Below are 24,034 nucleotides of genomic sequence, written 5' to 3' on the forward strand. Positions count from 1 at the left end.
CACTAAAGGATATATGGCATGTCCTGTTTGTAATAAGCATATCCCTTCTCGTAAATTGAGAAGCAAGATTGGTTATTTGAGCCATTGGTGTTTTCTTCCTCATGACCATGCATGGAGAAAGAGCAAGAGGTTTGATGGCAAGGTGGACTATCGACCCTCACCTATCTTACCAAATGGAAATGATGTGATGCAACAACTATCCTATTTGAAGAACATAGACTATGGAAAGCATCCTAACAATAAAAAGAGATCGAGATCAACAGAACAGTTGAATTGGATAAAAAAAAGTATTCTTTTTAAGTTGCCATATTGGTATAAGTTGAGATTGAGATATAACCTTGATGTCATGCATATTGAAAAGAATATTTGTGATAATATCCTTGATACCTTATTAAATCTTGAAGATAAAATGAAGGATACTATCAAGGCTAGACTCGACTTGAAAGATATGAAAATCTGAAAGAAATTGCACTTGGTGAAGAGAAATGATGGATCTTGCGTAATTCCCCCTGCATGCTACACAATATCAAACACTGAAAAGAAGAATTTCTGTGACTTTCTTAAAGGGATAAAGTTTCTAGATAGATATGCATGAAACATATCTTGATGTGTCAATGTTGAGGAAAAGAAGATTATGGGACTAAAAATTTATAATTGTCATGTTCTCCTATAAAGCATTCTTCCTATAGGCACGCGTGGAATCTTGAAGAAGGATGTGACAGCAGCATTGATGGAGTTAGGCGACTTCTTCCATCAAATATATCATCGAACTTTGATTGTGGATGATATCGAGAAGATATGTACAGACATATCCTTGATACTATGCAAACTTGAAATGATTTTTCTGTCAGCTTTCTTTGATGTGATAGTACATTTGGCTGTTCATTTGCCAAATGAAGCCTTGCTAAGTGAACCAGTGGCATATCGATGGATGTATCCAATCAAGAGGTATCATAATAACTTTTTTTAGATTTTAAATTTTAAATTTAAGTAATTATTTATGTTATATAATTATTTTAAATTTTGAATTTTGAATTTTTGATTTTTTAAAGAGATTTGTTCGAAATAAAGCTCATCTAGAAGGGTCTATTGCTGAGGCATATGTAGTCAAGGAATGCTTAATATTTTATTCTATATACCTTCGAGGTATCGAGACCAACTTTAATGTGGATTAGTGAAACAATAATAAAGCTAATGATGGTGACATCACAGTATTTTTTCAATAAGTTAGGACATTTGGAGCAACTCAATTTATTTTCCTATCCAAAAAAGAGCAAGATATAGCTTATTGGTATGTGCTTACCAATTATGAAAAGATGGAGCCTTATTTTGAATAAGTTCTTACTACTTAAATTTTATTATTAAATATTCAATATAGAAATAGGATACTAAACGATATCTTTTGTTAGAGAGCATAAGATTGAGCTCATGGAGCAAAGTTCGTTAAATATTGAGAATAGACATAGAGAATAAATTTTTTTGTGGATAAAGTATCGGGTGAGAATTCAAACTTTATGAGATTGTTTGTGTGCATACATATTGTATTTTCATATATTCAACTAATATAACTTATTTTACATAATGGTAGATGGAAATATTGTACGGACCAAGCGAGAAAAGTAGAATCAAGTCTTTATATACATTGGCATGTGGATCTCATATTTTGGTACAAAAGTACTCGAGATGTATTGCAAACAGCGTGCGATTCCACATTGAAGTTCGTGATTCTCGTAAAAAATCATAAAATAGTAGTATTACGGTAAAAGAAAACCATGGAGATGATATCATCGATTTCTTTGTGGTATTAACAGATATTATTCAATTGGATTATGTCAAGCATAAAAGTGTTGTTCTTTTTAAGTGCAAGTGGTATGATCTTGGGTCTAGAAATGTAAATATCAAGATCGATAGAAATGTGTAAAGTATAAATGTAACCAGATTATGGTATAAGAATGATCCATTTATTCTTGCAAAGCAAGTTTATTATTTACAAGACATGAAACTGGGACAAAACTAGTGTGTTGTACAAGAATATCAGCATAGACATGCGTATGACATCCTTATTGGTGCAATAACAGAAGAAGATTCTGATGATGAAGAGAGTCTTGAAATGACTCCTGCAGATATTGAGGAATGTCACATAGAATCATTAAATAGAGATGATGTCAAACCTGATGTACTAGATGACACTTTGTTGAATACAATGCGAGATTTACATGATGAAGTAAAAGAGTTAGCGACAAGGGATAGTGAGGATGAAGATGATACCTTGGCAGAACATTGCACTGAAGATGATGATCAACAGAATGATGATGACAATGACCATGACAATGATTTATTTTGATTCCCAACTGTCCAATGACATGCAGCAAATTATTGTTTCATTGGTGTGGCTAATTTGGAGTTGGTAGGTGCATCTTGCTGGTACAATTCTGACTGCAGCATTGATATTTTTTCTTTCTCTAACTATTATTTTCCTATGATATAGTTGTGAGGTTGCAATGATCTTTTTTTGGAGACTCTATAGTGTAAATATATATAAAAAATTACATATACACATGTATAATAGTAAACTGCCTACACATGTATATAGACTATGCAGTGATAAACTAGCTTTAACTTAATGATAAACTACCTACATGAATATCTTAAAGTTGATCTTAGTTGATTTAGTTTAAACTCTTGACATTGATTTTATTTGACTATATATTGCAGATATTCTCATGGCATCAGGATTGTCTAAGATAAAAAAAGTACCAACAGTCATCGATCCAGATCCATCACATTCTACTCAACAGCCATCAATCCAGAGAATGATTTTGTCGTCACAGTTACGATCAAGGTACCAACAGCTTCTTCAGAGTCGTGATATCATGACTATACCACCTTCCTCTCAGTCATCGCAGCTCATATTCTATCGCTTCTCTGGATCCGACACCATCAGAAGTCACACCTTCAGCTCCATCTCTGGCTAATGTTGCACCCTCTCTATCTAGGAACTAGTAGCTTCTTCAGAGTCATGGTATCGTGGCTCCACCACCTTCCTCTCAGTCACCATCAGTCCACATTTCATCAGCTTCTTTAGATCCAACACCAGCAGAAGTTACACCTTCTGCTCCACCACCTTCCTCTCAATTACCACGAGTCCATACACCATCTACCGAGCTAGAGCCTACTGAGCACACATATCCTACAATGGACTTGACTCCTGATATTAGCTCTATAGATATGAATCATTATATATCTATTTATTCTCAATATCATCTAAATATTTTTAAATTAACATTCTTATTGTTGCTTCCTTATTTTGTAGGGTCCACAAGCATGGGTGGACGAAAGAAAAGAGGTTGCACTAGAGGGGTTGGGTTAAGTAAGATAAATAAGATCCTTGGTAAGAAAATGGAGATCAACATTTCAACAAAAGAAGGATGACCCACTAATGCTGTTCAATCTGTCAAACTATCAAATGAGCTTGGTATGATAGCTCGAAATAGCTTACCTGTCAAGCCTAGATGGACCAAATTAACAGAGGTGGAGATGCATATTGCATTTGACAAACTAAAGGTACGTAAAAATCATTATAGTTGCATTTGTGTTCTACGCATATTTGTTAACTAGTATTTAATACTTGTTTGCAGCAAAAACTAAATGTCAAGGGTTTAAGGATGGATGAGAAAGTTTGTGCTAGCATCAAGAAGCTTCTTTCATTGAAGTCAAAGGATCAAAGATATCGACTACATATGCATTATCTTAACCATGGAAAAGACTCAAAGCCAAGTACTGTGACCACGACAGAGTGGATAGATCTTTGTACTTACTGGAGCAAAGAAAAGACACAGGTCAGTATAACTTACATTATGTTTGCATGTAAATTTCTCCTTTAAAGAATCTACTTTAGGTTGACCGGCATAAAGTTTTCTATCTTTTCAGCTAACATGTGAGCATAACAAAAATCCAAAAATTTTGTCAAGTGCCAAGCGAACACCAGGTCAAAAGCTTTTGTATCTATACGATATGAGATTGTGAGATATTATACTTTAATTATGATTAATATCATTTGATATTTAAGTTTCTTGCAATAGTAACTCATCTTTTAAACAGAGTGAGAATGAATTGAATAAAGAAGAGTGCGATCGAATTATATTGTGGTATCATACTTATTACACCCCAGGTTATGGTGACACTCTAGGTAGATGGATAACTCCCGAGTGCGAGGCAAAATGGGTGAGGACACTATACAAAAATAAAATTATGATTACTATTTTAAGTGAGCTTAGTTTTTATTTTGAAATTAATCCTCTTCGAATTTTATTAGAATGAAATGATGCAGGTGCTAGAGCTGTTCATATCCGATGGTCATCCTATGACAATAGATCAGATATGCAATAAAGTTTTGGAGACCAGACCAGATTATGTCTATGGTTTGAGAGTTGGACCTCGTCTAGAAGGGAAGAGTTCCTCTTTTATGTCTAAGAAGAGACTTCAAAAGGAGTTGGAGCAGTCACAAAAGTATAATCAATAGATGAAGAATGAGATTGTAGACATTAAGACGCAGATGAAGTATCAACAAAAGATTTTAGAAGCTTTATGTGCATCACAGAATATCTCTTTATCAGATTTATGACGTAAGTTACTTAAGTTATTTTTTTAATGTGTTCCTAAATCTTTTTTATAAGCATAATGAAACAATATATATATTTTGTTACTGTAATATATAGGCAATTAATTGATTATATTTTTCTTTTTGACAGGGATCCCATGATTCAAGAACTTGTGAAGATGTGGTTTTGAGGACATGCATGGCAGAAGGGCCTTTTGCGCTTTAGATTGTCGACTTATGAACTCATTTATTTTGTTATAGACAATTGGATAATGAGTTTGTTTGCTTTTGGTTAGAGGTGAATTGTTTGCTTTTGGTAGAGACATGGTCTTTTGGTGCTTTTAGTTAGAAATACCATCTTTTTGGATGCCTAGACAATTTAATTTTTGGATTATAAACTTTATATATGGATTTATCTTGATTATGAATTGCATGTGAGTTCATACTTTAGTTGTTGAATGATTTATTGACTGAAAATAGATCATTTACTTGGTATTTGAATATATATCATGAATTGTAATATTTTATATAGGTTATAATTGAACTATCAATGAAGCAAAATTTATCTATCGCAAAACATCCTTGTTGCAAAACATCCTTGTTTTACAATGTTAGCGAAATCATTCCGTGATGTTTGGAAACGTCGCCAAAGATTCTCGTTCATTCCGCGATGTTGGCAAAATGTTGCACAATTAGTCACGTTCTGCGATGTTTGTCAGACGTCATGAAAAATATTTATTCCACGATGTTAGTGAAATGTCACTCAATCAACCTACATTTTGCGATGTTTGAGAAACGTCGTGAAAGATTTTTGTTCCACGATGTTACTTTTGATGTCCTTTCCGCGACGCTTTATGACGAATGTCGTGATTGGCCATTAGTGACGCGGCTAGTGCGACAATCTTAGTGACGTTATGCCAAACGTCGTAAAAAGACTTCAGCGATATTTTGGAGTACTTTTGGTGATGTTTTTTAATGTCGTGGAAAACCATTTTTCTTGTAGTATAATCCGTCAGGATACCAACTTATACTGAGAAATATTGAAGAACTGCATGGAAAAATTAGCATACGATCATATACTTGAACCGGAGATGAGAGTTGCACAGGTAAGATCACCAAAACTCAAAAACCTAGCAAGGCATCATTTTTTTGTCTTCTATACCAAACAATGACCACAAAAATTCCATAGGCACCCAATATGTACACATCCATCATCCAACAAACTCCATCCCAACCGTATTTTTTACTTGCAGCTGAGAGAGCTTTCAATCATGGTCCTTCATATATGATGTTATAGCCCAAATCCATTACAGCCCACAAAGCCCAAAACGGAAAAAAAAAAAAAAGGAAACAGAGGAATTCAGAACCGGGAAGAAGACTCCCGATAGGAGTCTCCTTCTCTGGCTAAATCCGAGCAAGAATCGAACTCCTAAGATCCCTCGGAGTCCTAGGAGTTCCTATAAGAAGACCCCCTCTCTTTAGAATCGATCCATCGACTCTTTTCTCCTCTTTTTCTCTTCGATTTTCCCGAAGAAGAGCCGCGGGCACAGTTGGGTTCTCGCCGTATTTTCTCTCCGACGAGGTTCCAAGAGGCTGAGGTAAGTTCCTCTCTTCCTCCTCTCCTTCTTCTCCTTCCTCCCATGCTCCTGTGCATGGCTGCCGGCGACGAATGTCGCCGATCTACCGACGGGAAAGAGACTCTATTTTTGAGTCTCTTTTCCTTGAAATCTCCGACGCCGGCGATCGGAATTGACCGCCGGCCCTGTTTCCTCCGTGACCGGGGGAGATGGCCCGTCGGCCGCCGGCCTCCGCCGTGGCAGCCACGGCCCGAACGGCCGATTGAGGCCTGAGGACAAGAGTCCTCTGTTCCGGCGTGGGAAGAAGAAGAAGAAAAAAGAAGAAAAAAGAAGAAAAGAAGAAAAAGAAGAAAAAGAAAAGAAAAAGAAGAAAAAGAAAAGAAAAAGAAGAAAAAAAAGGCTGAGAGAGAGAAACTCTCTTTGCTCTCTCTCTCTCTCTCTTTCTCTCTCTAGATCATAGGATTTATGGAATTAATTTATTATTAAAAAAAAATAGCAATAAAAATAAAAATAAAATTAGGGTGTCCATGGGTTAATTCGAAAATCGGGATGCTGTCGATGAATTGATCCTAGTGGAGACATTAGATTTTTAATAAATTAGTTATTTTTAATTCGATAAAATTTTGATTTAAAATATGATATTTGACGTATCAGATTCTGAGAAGGATTTTCGAGATCCCTAGAATTTCTAGTTTGGACTTTCTTTTGAGGTAAGTAGTGTTTACTTTTACTGAATTTATCTGGTAAAATTTTGAATTAAATGAATTTATGCATGTTTGTGATTGAAATTATTTATTGAAATAATTATTGAAATTATTTATGATTAAAGTTAATTGTAGAAATTATTTATGATTAAAGTTATTTGTTGAATAATTATTATGATGATGTATGATCACAAAGAATGACATGGTTGATTTGACTCGAATATCATTTATTTATATTATTTTGAAAATAATATATGAATTGAAAGATAATATGAAATTGACAACCTGACTGTGTTGAGGACCCCGCCAACGGGGGCATATACGTTGGCAATTGACTGTCCTGAGGATTTACGTCGTCAGTAAGACCAGCGACATGTCGCCAGATAGACCAGCGACAAAACCGTCAGTTAGACCAGCGGTTCCAAAGGACTTGGCTGTCAGAGATTCGCAGCCCACCGCAAGCAGATACGCGGTATTATGACCCTGCCACATGGATAATGTGGTCATAGTCATGGTTGGTAAGAAGAATTTAAGAAATTGATGAAATTAAGAAGAAAAGCATAATTAGAAATTATGATGAATTGACTTCTAAATATGATTGACAGTATGAATATGATTTCATGAAATTATATATTGAATTGTTATGCATAGTATTATTTGCCTGATTATTCAGTTAAAGGTATACACTGCTTACTGGGCTATTTAGCTCATGATAAGTTTTATGTTTTTCTTACAGATCCAGAAAATTAACATGATGCGGGATTTCGGTTGGGAGAGCGATTAGAGATGGAGTTAACTCATTGATTTAGGATTTTTTCAGAATTGATTCAAGACCTTTAGTTTTGTTTTTAGTATTGACATTGTCAGACAGTTACTTTCTTTTGAACACTTAGTTTTGATTTGTTATTTGAACCAAGGTTTGATTATTGAATGAAGAAAAATTTATTTAACTGTTTGTGAAGATATCATGATGAGATGCCTTGCATGCTTATGGAAAAAGTATTCTATAAGTATGCGACGGTTGCCATGACCCTCGATTCAAATCTCGGGTCGGGGGCGTGATAATTAATATGGTATCAGAGCATAAGTAGATAGATAGAGACATGTAGAATAAAGTGAGTGATGGGTAGACATTAGGAAATTGAAAGGTTAAGTTATGATAATTATGATTTGACTTGTCACAAGTTATAACCTTATTAAGGATAAGTTATTATCTCAAATCTAACATAGGTCAATATGCCTCCGCGACGAGCGAGGAATACTCAAGGAACGGTAGGAGGGACATCAAATCCACTTGGCGATAATACTCCCCAATTAAACAGCGGTACAACTCAGCAGGGGGGAATCCATGATCCTACCAGAAATACTCCGACAGCACAGGAGCCGAACATGACTCAACTAATGCAAACTCTGATCGGAGTAGTTCAAACACAACAACAGTTACTTCAACAACAACATGCACAGCCACATCAGCATTTTCCACCGGCACCTGGACATGGAGAACATCCGATGCAAAGAAACAATATCGTCGAATTTAAGAAACTAGCCCCTCCAGCCTTCAAAGGGACCATCGAGCCACAAGAAGCAGATAACTGGATTATGGAAATGGAGAAGGCCTTCGCCGTGCAAGAATGCCAAGATGAAGAGAAGATCCGCTATACAGCATATCTGTTACAAGGCGAGGCATACAACTGGTGGCGTATACTGGAACAAAAATATGAGCACGATGGGATACCACTCACTTGGGAGAGATTTCGAGATGAATTCTTTGACAAGTATTTCCCCCGAAGTGTCAGAATACAGAAAGAACAGGAGTTCATTCACCTGAGACAGGGTAACAGATCTGTTGCAGAATATGAAGCCAAATTCACGGAGTTAGCCAAATTTGTTTCGAGACTAGTTGAAATTGAGCAAGACAGAGTACACAAATTTGAAATGGGACTGAAGACAGAAATCAGGAGACAGGTTGTACCCTATGAGCTAAATACTTATGCCTCAGTTGTGAACAAAGCTTTAATAATTGAGAGAGAAGCTAATGAAGCTCATGCGGAGCGTGAACGGAATCAGAAGAAGAGAAATAGATTTAGTGGAACTCAAGGACGAAACCAGAACAATAAGGTTCCAGCAAAGAAGCCAACAACTGATAAGAATCGTGAGAATGAGACAGCTAAATGTTCGAGATGTGGCCGAAGAGAGCATGAGACTTCTAATTGCCCATAGAATACTGGTTCGTATTTTAGATGTGGCCAGAAAGGACACAAGATTGCAGATTGCCCGCAGATGGACGAAAATAGATCAACACAAGCAAAGGACGGAGGTCAAAGGCCGAAAACTCAAGGAAGAATCTATGCCCTCACACAATAAGATGCTCAGGCCTCCAATACTGTGGTGACAGGTACCATTCCTGTATCTGGTATTCATGCTTCAGTTTTGTTTGATTCTGGTGCTACACACTCCTTTATATCCACTACTTTTATTAGACAGCATGATATAGGTTGTGAACCCATGGAAACCAAATTATATGTTGAGACACCAGTAGGTGGTATTTTGAGTACCGAAAGTGTGTGCAAGTCCTGTAGTATTAAGATAGGAGAAAGAGAATTACCAGTAGATTTGGTGGTCCTGGATATGCATGATTTCGATGTCATTCTAGGAATGGATTGGCTGGCTACCTATCATGCCTCTGTGGATTGTCATGGAAAGAGAGTGAACTTTCACATACCGGGAGAATTAACTTTTAGTTTTGATGGAAGTATAGGAACCACCCCTCCACGTATTATTTCACCTGAACAAGCTAGACAGATGATAGAAAGGGATGTAGAGGTTACCTAGTATCAAAAGAATAAAGAACATGATGAATTGAAGTTACAGGATATTCCTATCGTAAATGAATTTTTGGATGTATTCATTGATGATTTAGTCGGACTACCCCCAGATAGAGAACTTGAATTTACTATTGAGTTGGCACCTAATACCAATCCGATTTCTAAAGCTCCTTATAGAATGGCCCCTATGGAATTAAAGGAGTTAAAAGATCAATTACAAGATTTATTGGATAAAGATTTTATAAGGCCTAGTGTATCTCCTTGGAGAGCTCCAGTCTTATTTGTGAAGAAGAAAGATGGTAGTATGAGACTCTGTATCGACTATAGAGAGTTGAATAAAAATACTATCAGAAATAAGTATCCTCTACCTCGAATTGATGATTTGTTTGATCAGCTGCAAGGTGCACAAGTCTTTTCTAAAATTGATCTTCGTTCAGGGTATCATCAGTTAAAAATTAAAACAGAAGACATACCAAAGACGGCATTTAGAACTCGTTATGGACATTATGAATTTTTAGTGATACCTTTTGGGTTAACCAATGCTCCAGCAGCCTTTATGGATTTAATGAACAGAATATTCAGATCTTATCTTGATAAATTTGTTATCGTATTTATTGACGATATCCTGATATATTCAAGAAGTAAATTGGAGCATGAAGAATATTTACGGTGTGTACTACAAATATTGAGGAAAGAGAAACTTTATGCCAAATTTAAGAAATATGAATTTTGGTTGGACAAAATAGCCTTTTTAGGACACATCGTATCTAAAGATGAAATTTCTGTGGATCCAGCAAAAGTGGAAGCTGTGATGCAGTGGAACAGACCTACAAATATTTCTGAGATTCGAAGTTTTCTGAGAATGGCAGGATATTACAGACGATTTGTAGAAGGATTTTTCCGCATAGCTGCACCTTTGCCTCGTCTTACTCAAAAAGGAGTTAAATTCGAGTGGTCTGAAGATTGTGAACAGAGTTTCCAAGAATTAAAACAACGATTAGTGTCAGCCCCTATCCTTACTATACCAACAGGAAATGAAGGTTTCATAATATATAGTGATGCATCTAAAAAGGAACTCGGATGTGTATTGATGCAACATGGTAAGGTAGTAGCCTATGCCTCAAGACAACTGAAACCATATGAACAAAATTATCCGACACATGATTTGGAATTAGCTGCAGTGATTTTTGCCCTAAAAATTTGGAGACATCACTTATACGGTGTGCAGTGTGAAGTGTTTGCAGATCATAAGAGCTTGAAGTATATTTTTACACAGAAAGAATTAAACATGAGACAGAGAAGGTGGTTAGAACTATTAAAAGATTATGATTTAACAATCCATTATCATCCGGAAAAAGCTAATGTTGTTGCTGATGCCCTTAGTAGGAAATCTGTGGGAAATTTGGCAGTTTTAATCACACACCAAAGTCAATTGTTAAAGGATATAAGAAAACTGGAATTAGACATCCGAATATATGACTCAACAGTACGGTTAGCCAACATGAGGGTTCAGCCAGCACTCATTGAAAGAATTTCAGTTGCCCAGAATGATGATCCACAACTAATAAAAATAAAAAATTCAGTGGAAGCTGGTGTTCAATCTGAATTCAAGATACATGAAGATGGTTCGTTAAGGTTCGAAAACAGGATTTGCGTACCCAATGATTCAGCACTCAAGCATGAAATACTTCAGGAAGCACATCAGACCGGTTATACAGTTCATCCGGGAGGTACCAAGATGTATAGAGACTTAAAAGAAATATACTGGTGGAATAATATGAAGAGAGAGATCGCTCAATTCGTGGCTCAATGTTTGGTGTGTCAACAAGTTAAAGCTGAATATCAGAGACCTGCGGGACTACTTCAACCTCTTGATATTCTAGTTTGGAAGTGTGAACATATCACTATGGATTTTGTAACTGGACTACCAAAGACTCTCAGTAAAAATGATGCAGCCTGGGTGATTGTGGACCGATTGACAAAGTCTGCACACTTTCTTCCAATTAGAGTTGGATTTACCTTGGAACGACTAGCAAATTTATATATGAAAGAAATTGTAAGATTACATGGAATTCCAGTGACCATCGTATCGGATAGAGACACCAGATTTGTATCACAATTTTGGAAGAGCTTACACAAGGCATTAGGAACAAAATTGAACTTCAGTACAGCCTTTCATCCACAGACTGATGGTCAGTCAGAGAGAACTATTCAGATCTTAGAAGATATGTTGAGAACCAGTATTTTGGATATGAAAAGTTTATGGGATGAGCATCTACTTTTGATTGAGTTCGCTTACAATAACAGTTATCAGGCTAGCATTGGTATGGCACCTTACGAAGCTTTATATGGTAGAAGATGTCGATCACCGATTCACTGGGATGATGTCGGTGAGCGAAGAATATTGGGTCCTGAACTTGTTCAACAAGCAGTCGAGAAGATTCAATTAATTAAAGAACGACTTCGGGCAGCACAAAGCAGACAGAAAAGTTATGCAGACAACAGGAGACGAAAATTAGAATTTCAAGTCGGTGACCATGTATTTCTCAAAGTATCTCCTTCAAAAGGAATCTCAAGATTTGGCATTCGTGGCAAATTGAATCCCAGATATGTGGGTCCGTTTGAGATTTTGGAAAGAATTGGTGAGGTGGCTTATCGACTTGCCTTACCCCCTTCACTTGCAGGAGTACATAATATTTTTCATGTTTCTATGTTAAAGAAATATTTACCAGATCCAAGTCACATCGTGGAACTTGAACCAGTACAAGCCAGGAAGGATCTAACATATGAAGAATACCCGATACGGATCGTAGACCATAAAGAACAGGTGCTGAGACGTCGCAACATTCCTTATGTCAAGGTACAGTGGAGTCGACATTCAGAAAGAGAAGCTACTTGGGAGCTAGAGGAAGAAATGAAGCAAAAATATCCCCAGCTTTTCGAGACTACAGGTATGAAAAATTTCGAGGACGAAATTTCTTTTTAGGGGTGAAGAATGTTATAGCCCAAATCCATTACAGCCCACAAAGCCCAAAACGGAAAAAAAAAAAAACAGGAAACAGAGGAATTCAGAACCGGGAAGAAGACTCCCGATAGGAGTCTCCTTCTCTGGCTAAATCCGAGCAAGAATCGAACTCCTAAGACCCCTCGGAGTCCTAGGAGTTCCTATAAGAAGACCCCCTCTCTTTAGAATCGATCCATCGACTCTTTTCCCCTCTTTTTCTCTCCGATTTTCCCGAAGAAGAGCCGCGGGCACAGTTGGGTTCTCGTCGTGTTTTCTCTCCGACGAGGTTCCAAGAGGCTGAGGTAAGTTCCTCTCTTCCTCCTCTCCTTCTTCTCCTTCCTCCCATGCTCCTGTGCATGGCTGCCGGCGACGAATGTCGCCGATCTACCGACGGGAAAGAGACTCTGTTTTTGAGTCTCTTTTCCTTGAAATCTCCGGCGCCGGCGATCGGAATTGACCACCGGCCCTGTTTCCTCCGTGATCGGGGGAGATGGCCCGTCGGCCGCCGGCCTCCACCGTGGCAGCCACGGCCCGAACGGCCGATTGAGGCCTGAGGACAAGAGTCCTCTGTTCCAGCGCGGGAAGAAGAAAAAGAAAAAAGAAGAAAAAAGAAGAAAAGAAGAAAAAGAAGAAAAAGAAAAGAAAAAGAAGAAAAAGAAAAGAAAAAGAAGAAAAAAAAAAGGCTGAGAGAGAGAAACTCTCTTTGCTCTCTCTCTCTCTCTTTCTCTCTCTAGATCATAGGATTTATGGAATTAATTTATTATTAAAAAAAATAGCAATAAAAATAAAAATAAAATTAGGGTGTCCATGGGTTAATTCGAAAATCGGGATGCTGTCGATGAATTGATCCTAGTGGAGACATTAGATTTTTAATAAATTAGTTATTTTTAATTCGATAAAATTTTGATTTAAAATATGATATTTGACGTATCAGATTCTGAGAAGGATTTTCGAGATCCCTAGAATTTCTAGTTTGGACTTTCTTTTGAGGTAAGTAGTGTTTACTTTTACTGAATTTATCTGGTAAAATTTTGAATTAAATGAATTTATGCATGTTTGTGATTGAAATTATTTATTGAAATAATTGTTGAAATTATTTATGATTAAAGTTAATTGTAGAAATTATTTATGATTAAAGTTATTTGTTGAATAATTATTATGATGATGTATGATCACAAAGAATGACATGGTTGATTTGACTCGAATATCATTTATTTATATTATTTTGAAAATAATATATGAATTGAAAGACAATATGAAATTGACAACCTGACTGTGTTGAGGACCCCGCCAACGGGGGCATATACGTTGGCAATTGACTGTCCTGAGGATTTACGTCGCCAGTAAGACCAGCGACATGTCGCCAGATAGACCAGCGACAAAACCGTCAGTTAGACCAGCGGTTTCAAAGGACTTGGCTGCCAGATGATTCGCAGCCCACCGCAAGCAGATACGCGGTATTATGACCCTGCCACAGGGATAATGTGGTCATAGTCATGGTTGGTAAGAAGAATTTAAGAAATTGATGAAATTAAGAAGAAAAGCATAATTGGAAATTATGATGAATTGACTTCTAAATATGATTGACAGTATGAATATGATTTCATGAAATTATATATTGAATTGTTATGCATAGTATTATTTGCCTGATTATTCAGTTAAAGGTATACACTGCTTACTGGGCTATTTAGCTCATGATAAGTTTTATGTTTTTCTTACAGATCCAGAAAATTAATATGATGCGGGATTTCGGTTGGGAGAGCGATTAGAGATGGAGTTAACTCATTGATTTAAGATTTTTTCAGAATTGATTCAAGATCTTTAGTTTTATTTTTAGTATTGACATTGTCAGACAGTTACTTTCTTTTGAACACTTAGTTTTGATTTGTTATTTGAACCAAGGTTTGATTATTGAATGAAGAAAAATTTATTTAACTGTTTGTGAAGATATCATAATGAGATGCCTTGCATGCTTATGGAAAAAGTATTCTATAAGTATGCGGCGGTTGCCATGACCCTCGATTCAAATCTCGGGTCGGGGGCGTGACATATGAAATCACAATTATGATTGAATGGGCCTCAAAGCTGCAATACTCTCCTTGGAAAAACTTTTCAGGTTTTATTGGAAGGAGATTCTGCCACTGTATTGCTTGGATTAACTCACCCTCCTCTTCCAAATGTGTGTAGGGCCTCCGCTCTTGGATATTTTGCACTGGTCACAAGTCCTAACTATTTTTTAAGCTGTTCATGTTTTTCATGAAGGTAACATGGTTTGCTGATTGGATTGCTGGATGTGCTTGGGACCATGAAGTTCCGTTTGATCCCTGAAGTCTGACTTCGTCTGATTTGCAATATCTTTTGCAGGCTTCCTTTTGATCTCTGTATTTGTCTTTCTCTGCCACGGGTTTTATGTCTTCGGTTGGACTATGCTCTACTCCTCTTGGATATATTCTTCTATCTACTTTCTCAGGCTGCCGCTCAGACACTTCTTTTTCATCTGTTTCCTATAATCAGCCTAAATCTGGAATGCTGGTCCTCCTATTATGTTGTTCTTCCTCTTCTTTTTCTCTTACAGGTTTCAGCGCTGGTCAAGATGCTTTATTATATATTGCTATCTGCATATATTATGTTGCCTTGGCTTCATTGTCAGTTCCGGTATCTGTTCGCCGTGTTTCACTTGCTTCCACGCTGGATGCTGTGCTGCTACTTTTCTTCATGTGTGCTTCACTGGCTGAAATTTTATGTCTGCACTAGAATTGTCTCCAGTCAGCAAGGTTCTTTTGCTTCTATGTTAACTTGGCCAGCCTACGTCTTTGGCTGAGTACTATTTCTGGGTTCATCTTCTTCGCATGGTCTTCAGCTCATCTTCTTTGCAGCTATGTTGCTTATTTCAAATGCTTCACTCTTCTGATAGTCAGCATTAGGTCTCAGTATACAAGATTGATTCACTGTTACGTCCCTTAGCCTTTCTCTTCACATGGTTATTTTATCTTGTGTTACCCGTCTCTGAGATTATGCTGACAAATACTCGTTTACTTGCCAATTGTTCTGGCATCTTATTGGGCTTCTCTTCACTGCTATACTTATCTGTGGCTGACTTCTGCTGCTGGTCTCCTGCCCCCTGTTCTATGTAGCAAATCTGTATGCTGTTGTGTATTTACTTTCTTTTCTATGTATCCAATGGGGTATCCTTCTATGAGAAATTCTTTGTACACCACAACTGATGGAGAAAAAAATACAGAGTTTCATTAGCTTGGGCCAAATAGTACAATTAATAAAGAGATAGACATTTAATGTAGCTCAAATTTTTTTTTTTTACTTTTTTGTAAGCAAAATATCATTTTCTTCCCTTTATTCTATTTTGCTCAGTTAGAATGTTATAGATAATAATAGAATGTTATAATAATGGTATGATATTCTCTTACATTCTATGACATTTTTTTGCATTCTATATATAATTATCGAAAATCATAAAAACTAATTTACATCCTATATGCAATTATCGGTATGTCATAATAATATTACGATATCCTATTGCAATCTTATAGCATCCTGTTGTATCTTAAATACAATTATCAAGATGTCATAATAATATTATAACATCCTACTGTGATTTTATGACATCTTATTGAATCATATCAACATTTATCGGGATGCCATAAAAACTTACAGGGTGTCATAATAATACTATAATATTCTATTGCAATCCTATGATATCCTGTTGTATCCTATAAATAATTATTGAGATGTCATAAAAACTAACATGATATCATAATAATATCACGACATTCTATTGCAATCTTATGACATTATATTGCATATTATAGACAATTATCAAGATACCATAGAAACTAACAAGACGTTATAATAATATTATAACAACCTATTGCATCTTATTAACAATTATCGAAATATCATAAAAAGCAACATGATGTTATAATAATACTATGACATCCTGATTGTATCCTATAACATCATGTTGCATTTTATAAATAATTATCATTATATCATTCAAGCTACAAGATATTATAATAATATTATGATATTTTGTTTGTATCATATAAAAGAGCAACAGAACATCATAACATTAGAAAAGGGCATTTTGATCAGAATAAATTTAAGAAAAAAATTGATCTGCATGAAATAATTATCTTCTTATTGATTATGCTACATGGCATAATTTGATGAAGTAGTATATTTTTTCTCCATCAAATATGATGGATAAAAAATTACTCATCCTTCTAGATACTTTTGTATGGACTTCGATCTATTATCTTCTGGGGATCTTTCTATCAAATGTTGTAAAACTTTTATTACCTTTTCATTAATACAACTTATGCTCCTTGTCCATACCAAAAATGAGCCTCATTTAGCACAACAATATCACGTGGGGTTCACTTGATCATGGCCATTGCCTTACATATGGATGGCTTTGATTGATATACTGGTCCTCTTTGTGCTAACCCGGAATTGGAGAGGATCCCGATCACAACCAAATGCATGGCAAGACAGTAAAAGTTATTATAAAAAATTAAAAAAAGGTTAACTATTTATCAAATAATTTTTTAATTTTTTATCAAATATTATTATATTATCTAAAAATATTTGTGAAGGATCAAAAAATATTTTTTAGCATTTCAAAAGATTTGCCAAACAATGTCATGGCCCTGGTTGAGAAACCTGTTGGCACTGGATTTTTTGTTACCGGGCTTTCAAAAAGTAAAAATTTTAGTAATAAAATTTTTATAAAAATATTATTTATTATTTGATAATTATATTTATAAGATATTTTTAATATGATAAGATAAGAATAAAAGACATAAAAGACACGATGTAGTTTTGAAGAACCGTATAATATAATATTTTATATTATTATATATTAAAATATTAAATATTATTGTTGTCGTATAATGTAATATAATATTATAATTATAATATAATAATATAATAATAAATTTTATTATATATTTATATAATATATTATAATATTAATTTATTATTATATTATAATATATTTATAATATAATGATATGATATGATATGATATATGATCAGGGGAATTGTTTTGGCTTTTTATCAAATATTTTTAAAGTATCGGAAAGTTTTTTCCGGTACTTCAAAAATTTGCCAAACAGGAAAGTCTATTTTGGAGGGAGAGGATGCCTCGTCCGTGAAATTGAAATCAGAGGCGGCAAATGCGATTTTGGGTCCCAACATGGTCCAATAAATGTAACGCAGCCCGCCGCCTCCAATAACCAGCAAGTCTCCCGCTCCGCTCCCCCAAAACTCTCCGCCCTGCCCTAAAAACCCTCGCACTGCATCTCCCTCAATTCCTCTCCCTCGTATAACCAGGAAAAATCCCTCTCTCCTTTCGCCAACCTCGGACGTCGAGATTCCTACAGCAAAATGCTTTTGAAGTGAAGCTTCGTTGCCTGTCTTTCTTCACCGAGCAAGAGATCAGAGTATCTAAATTTTTCCTTTCGTTTCGTCCTCTTCTTCGTTGTTCTTTTTATCCTCAGGAAGGAGTTTTTTTTTTTCCAACTCGTTTTACTCTCGAAGGCCGGATTTAACGCGGATTCGAGGCAGAGGAAGGCCCTCACAGCAGATATGCCGCCGGAGAAGAGAACCACCTCATGCCGCCAAGAGGAGGATCGAATCAGCCAGCTCCCAGACGAAATCCTTCTCCTCATCCTCTCACGTCTGGGTATTCAAGACGCGGCCGCCACCACTATCCTTTCCAAGAGGTGGAGGCACCTCTTCTACTTCCTTCCCTGTCTCCAATTCAGCGGCTTCTACGATTATAAGTCATCATTAAATAACCCTGGCCGTGAGTATGCCACTATAGCTCATGTCCTCTGCTCCCGCCGCTGCCCCCTCAAGCGCTGTAAACTTTACGCCGATTCCTATGAAAACTTGGACAGAGATATGCATCGCATCATGCATTTGCTCTGCGAGCATGGCCTCGAAGATTTATCTATTTCCAGCTGCGGGAAAAACCCATATACGATATCCTCCCACATGTTCTCCTGTAGAACACTCACCACCCTGTACCTGTACCACTGCACTTTATCAGTCCCTCCGGAGTTCACCGGCCTCCGGAGCCTCCGAACCCTCGAGCTCAACGATGTTGCCATGATGGACGAGGAGTTTGAGATGATGGTATCCACCTGCTGGGCCTTGGAGAATCTGATCATTTACAATGCCTTCCAGATCAAGAACCTCGTGATACGTTCCAGTAGCCTCTCCAGGCTGGACGTCATCACCCACAGGCCCCTCGGCGTTGTCGTACAGGAGGCTCCGTGCTTGGATTCGGTCGCTGTCTCCTACTCCTACCACGAAGCAGATGTGTACTGGAATGACGTCGCCAACACTGAATTTTATCATCCTGAGGGTGAAATTGTAGAGAGCGATAGCGAGGATAGCGTGGATAGCGAGGATAGCGAGGATGAAGAAGTGACCGAGGTCGACAGATTCATGTGGTTGGTGATGGGGCTCGGCCACATCGAGACGCTTAAACTGGAATTTGATACTGAAGCTGCCGAGGTTGGACCTTTGATTCCATTCATCCTTATAGGCTAATTGTTATTGAGTTTTCTTTTTCTTATGATCTTCTTTTCCTTTTGTCAAGTGCTTGGAGTTCCAAGGGCTGTTACTTGTTAGTTTGCCTTCGGAACATCTCTTCATGCAGTTGAAGAAGCTAGACCTGAAAATGCACTTCAATGACAGGTATCTTGCAGCGATGTTAGTATCCATACTCAATGGTTCTCCAAACCTGGAAGAGATTAAATTTGAGGTAAATTGTCCAGAATAATTTCTTCATTACTTTGTTACCATTTTTGGGTGTAATGTCGTCTGAACCTGTTCTGAATGTGACAGATGGATAAGTTCCATGAGTACACGGAAATTGTTGATGCAGATTATTGGGATAAACAGATACCTTCTGAGTGTGTGAGGAATCGGCTGAAAACTTTTACACTATACTTCAACTATTGGTTCAAGAAGGATTGCATTAGTTTTCCTAAATTTCTGTTGATGAATGCAACTGCTCTGGAAAAGATGAGAATCATTTACGCTCTGAGAAAAAAGAAGAAATCTTTATTTTCGCTCTTCCAGGAAGAGCTGTTCAGCTTGCAAAAGGCTTCACCTGATGCTGTATTGGAGTTCATACATATTGATTAGGGTTCTTACTTTTGAAAAAATGGGAAAAAAAACTATGTTATGTTTATTACATGCAGCCCAAATTTTGTCATAGCCTCTTATTAGTACTTCTCTATGGACTTGTAAGCGTTTTTCCTCACTATCCTATGTTTTGGATACTTTTATTTTCAGTCGTAAGAGAAGCTATTACATAATGCTACAGTGCTTGCGTACCTGTTTGTGCTTTTTTATTGAGGTAGTATTATTTTTGGAGAATAGTCAGCATGTTATGGAGGATTTTTTTTCTTTTTGGTCTGCTTCTCTTGAGCAACAACACTTAATGTTATGTTCCAGGCTTATTAGTGAACGTGAAGCGGGTACTTGGCAGATTTAACGTTCAGGTTTGTTAATGGAAGTGCATTTTTTTGAGAGAAAGTTAGTGCAAGTGTATGTTGTCTTTTGGTGGAATCCACAATTTTTTGATAAACCTGCTGGAATCTTCTATACCGATGAATTTTTGCACAGGAAAAATGCCCTTGGTGACGTCATGTTTGATTTTGTGATATTTAATCAGTCATTGGATCTTCCTTCTGTTTGTCCAGTTTGTCCATTATCAGTGTTCTCAATCAATCTTTGTACCCCTTATCTTGTCATTTGATGATTCATTCATTTTTGTTGATGCCTTTGGCATGGGTTCTGTATGAAGGCATGCTTTTCTATGCGATGTTTTCCTTGTTCTTTTGCATTTGTGGACAACGCTCTGCTTCTTCCCACCGCTGCCCCTCCCCAAACCCCCACCACCCCCCCCCCCCCCCCCCCCCCCCCGCCCCCCGGCACACACACACACAAAAAAGAACAAGCACCTTCATGTCTTCCTCCTAGCTCCATTCATTGCTAATTTGTATGATAAAGCAAATTAATTTCATTTTCCGTTGATCAATTATTTGCTCTAGGATGTATAGATAGTGTTGTGGACATTACAGAAAACAAAAGTTTATGCTTGGAAAATTGCAGGTATTCTGGCTTGTGCTCTAAATATTGAAGTGTGAGCAGCAAGAGCAACACAAAACCCTCCAACAATGACAAATCCAATTTGTATTAATTATTCAAAGATATCATCTTTACCTGCTTGTAAACTAATGCAAGGCCTTATGCTCTGTTGTCCAATTATTCAGGAACTTATCTATCCTGTCTGGGATTCTGACAAATTTGGTTCTTATACCCTTTTTCAAAATTGTAAATGGAAGAAGAATGTATCTCACAAGACCTGAGTCCTAAAATATCTAAGCTGTGAAATGTAGTCTTTTAAAACTTTAAAGAAATCAGATATTAAGATTATATATCCTTTGTTACCAAAGCATTGCTTTCAACGAGAAAGTCATACACTTTGATTCCTGCAGAAAAAAATGGAATGATTTAATGGGGGAATATGAACTGAATGGCCACCCCATGTAAAGTTGAAATATTTCCTACATTATTTGTAATTGCAAGCTGAGAAGTATTACAGTAGAACAAAAAATGAAGATGTATTTAATGCGCATCATTTCTATTACCAGTGAAAATGAGCAGGATAGGCTGTTAAAGGAGTGAACTGCTTTAATAGCTTGTTTTAAGCTCAAATCTAGACTGAAATGAACTCCAATAATAATTGACTCGAGTATATGATGGGAGTTTGAGCTTGAATTATAAACAAGCTCAATATAACCTGTTTGTAGTATATTTTTATTTACTTGATTTAGTATAAATGAAATAAATTTATAAGTATTGAAATAGTATTGATTTATCATTTATGTATGTGAATATTTCCTACTAACTCTTTAAATTTGTTTGATGTTTTCATAATAGTTTTATTTTTTTTTTATATGATATTAGTGTGACTTCATAAGTACACTTATTTGGTTTCTTCTCTTGTTGGAATATCTCAGCAGCTTTGCTAGATATACCAAACCTTGACTACTAAACTTTTATCATCTCCTACCCTTGAGCCCGATAGTTCATAAAGAAAGCCTGAGGAAAAAAGTTGATGTCTTTACAAGTAGAAAATTCATGCCTTGTGAGTGAAAATAGTGGCGAGTAACTTACAAAACCAAAAGAACTATCTGCACTTGAGAATTTTCCAGAGGAACTGTTGCTTCTGCAAAGGGCTTGACCATAAGCCATATGCATTATAGTTTGTCTCCAAAACTTGTTTTTGCTCTTGATTGCAGATTGTTATTAAAGTTGTCAAGTATTGGAGAACATAATTCTCATTTCTTTCTCTGCTTCAGCTTCACATTTGATAGTGCAACAGTAATTATTTAATGATCTCAGAAGCTTGGGGACTTTGTTGAAAGAGAAGCAGCAGCTTTTCAATGAAGTAGTTGAGAAAAATCTGTGAATTTCTCAATTCTTTAATTGAGGTGTTTCTATTTCCTTGAGTTCAAGATGGGACACTGGAATGTCTTTTGTGGTTCCTTATAAATCAGGATGTTTGGTTAGCCATTGAATTTTCTTTTGTTCGGCGACAAAGAATTTAGTCGGTTGTTCATGTTGTTCTACTTACAGATCTTATCACCCTTCAGGCATTGATGCAGTGTGTTACATGAGTCTACAACAAATCTCATGAATGATATTATACTTCTCTGAAATGAGCATATGACGCATTTCTGAGTGGGCATATATGCATGTATGACATATTTGAGCTTGAAGGCAATGACCATGTAGGAACAGTAACTACATGCCTATATCAATCTTTCTTGTCAACCAATTCACTGGGACCTCAGTGTTGAATCTCTCTCCTCTATATCAGTATGTGATGACATAAGCTGCTGTATTCTTATTTGTAATATAGTAGAAGACAAACAAATGAAAAATACAGCAATTCCATCGTTTGCTGTGATTGCTGAAATGCGAACAGTTGTAGCAATAGGCTAATTGATATAAAAACTCTTAGTGACTGTACTTACTCGAATTTATTTTTCAATCATTCAGCAAATTGTATCTTTTGCTGCATGTAAACTAATGGATATAAGGATATTAAGCTTATTTTACAGAAATATTCAGGGACTTTTCTTTGGGAGTTGATTATCTAACGAATTACTTATAGAAACCTTATTTCTGAAAAAGATGGGGAAAATGGTCAAGATCTGAATACTATGATATATGTACAGAAAGAGGCACCCATCAGGCAGGGGTGAGAATTGATGGCGTGCCTCTGAATCTTTTGGAATTTTAATAGTTGGTATCATCTAGCAGAGAACTATAATTTTTAAGATTTTGAAATTTTAGATGATAGCGTGATGCAATGCCAATGTCTTTGGGAAGTAAAGACCTGGTTTTACAAGGCAAACTTCACGTCATGTTTGAAGGAAATTTCTTTCTAGTTTAATAGCACGTTATTCCGACTTGCGACACAATACGGAAGGTCAACTATGGCTGTTATAATAATAACTTGAAATTATCTCATGATATAAATAAAACAAACACTTTTAAATTACCATGTGGCTTAATCTTCTGATTTGTTAGTATGAAAAGGTCAAGGCCATCGCTTGCTTGCATAATTACTCCCCCACTTTCTGCTACCCTGTTGTCTTCTACAGTTCAGTAAGACGCATACAAGTAACAGGCTAACAGCCAGTTATCTCAATACCCACTGTCCTATCTATACTCAAACTAATTTTTTTTTTTTTTTTTTTCTCTGTGAGAGTTCTCAAAAGAACATCAAACAAACTTAAGGCCCTCTTCCCGTAATCAAATCAGGCCAAGAACAGTAAATAACGAGGACTTTTATGTATGTCGCGGACTCACAATCATTACAATACAATTCGAATTGTGCTGAACCATTTAAACAGCACGTGCTTTTTGACAGTATAACCAACAGATGAGCCCTGTTTTAAGATAAAAAGAAACCAAAAATTCCATGCATGATTTAGTGGAACTGACACTCGCACAACAATTTATCAGTTGAACCACTTACAGATTATATTGTTACAGTGCAAGAATGAGAAGAACTTCTTACTTGAGATATTAACGAGCTTTAACGGTACCGAGGGGCCGTTTTGCACTTGGAATTGAGCATATTGATATTTATCTTGAAAGACTTTTGGCGCTTCGCGTCATCCAGCGACTCCGTGGCCCAATGGATAAGGCGCTGGTCTACGGAACCAGAGATTCTGGGTTCGATCCCCAGCGGAGTCGGTTTCTTTTTA

The 24,034-nt window shown here is 36.6% G+C and overlaps 1 protein-coding gene and 1 non-coding gene across 3 annotated transcripts; both read left to right on the forward strand.

Moving 5' to 3' along the window:
- Positions 1-17,965: 17,965 nt before the first annotated feature.
- LOC105043100 (putative F-box/FBD/LRR-repeat protein At4g13965) lies at positions 17,966-20,038 on the forward strand. Of its 2 annotated transcripts, XM_010920529.4 has the most exons (4): positions 17,966-18,172; positions 18,270-19,253; positions 19,339-19,503; positions 19,587-20,038. In XM_010920529.4, exons 2-4 carry the CDS (start codon positions 18,318-18,320, stop codon positions 19,887-19,889), a joined length of 1,404 nt encoding a protein of 467 aa, XP_010918831.1. In that variant the 5' UTR covers positions 17,966-18,172; positions 18,270-18,317; the 3' UTR covers positions 19,890-20,038. The 2 variants fall into 2 exon arrangements, with proteins under 2 accessions (XP_010918831.1, XP_010918826.1); XM_010920524.4 differs by having other exon boundaries at positions 17,966-19,253.
- A 3,912-nt stretch (positions 20,039-23,950) lies between these two features.
- On the forward strand, positions 23,951-24,023 carry TRNAR-ACG (transfer RNA arginine (anticodon ACG)). The gene has a single exon. It is a non-coding gene; the product is annotated as a tRNA-Arg (tRNA).
- Positions 24,024-24,034: the final 11 nt, after the last annotated feature.

The sequence above is a fragment of the Elaeis guineensis genome, chromosome 2 (assembly GCF_000442705.2).
Source record: "Elaeis guineensis isolate ETL-2024a chromosome 2, EG11, whole genome shotgun sequence".
Lineage (NCBI taxonomy): Eukaryota > Viridiplantae > Streptophyta > Magnoliopsida > Arecales > Arecaceae > Elaeis > Elaeis guineensis.

Excerpts from the sequence above, each read along its gene's own strand:
- LOC105043100 (XM_010920524.4), top strand. The coding sequence starts at position 18,318 with ATGCCGCCGGAGAAGAGAACCACCTCATGCCGCCAAGAGGAGGATCGA. Across the intron at positions 19,254-19,338 it reads TTGATACTGAAGCTGCCGAG|TGCTTGGAGTTCCAAGGGCT; the intron begins GTTGGACCTTTG and ends CCTTTTGTCAAG. Across the intron at positions 19,504-19,586 it reads TGGAAGAGATTAAATTTGAG|ATGGATAAGTTCCATGAGTA; the intron begins GTAAATTGTCCA and ends TGAATGTGACAG.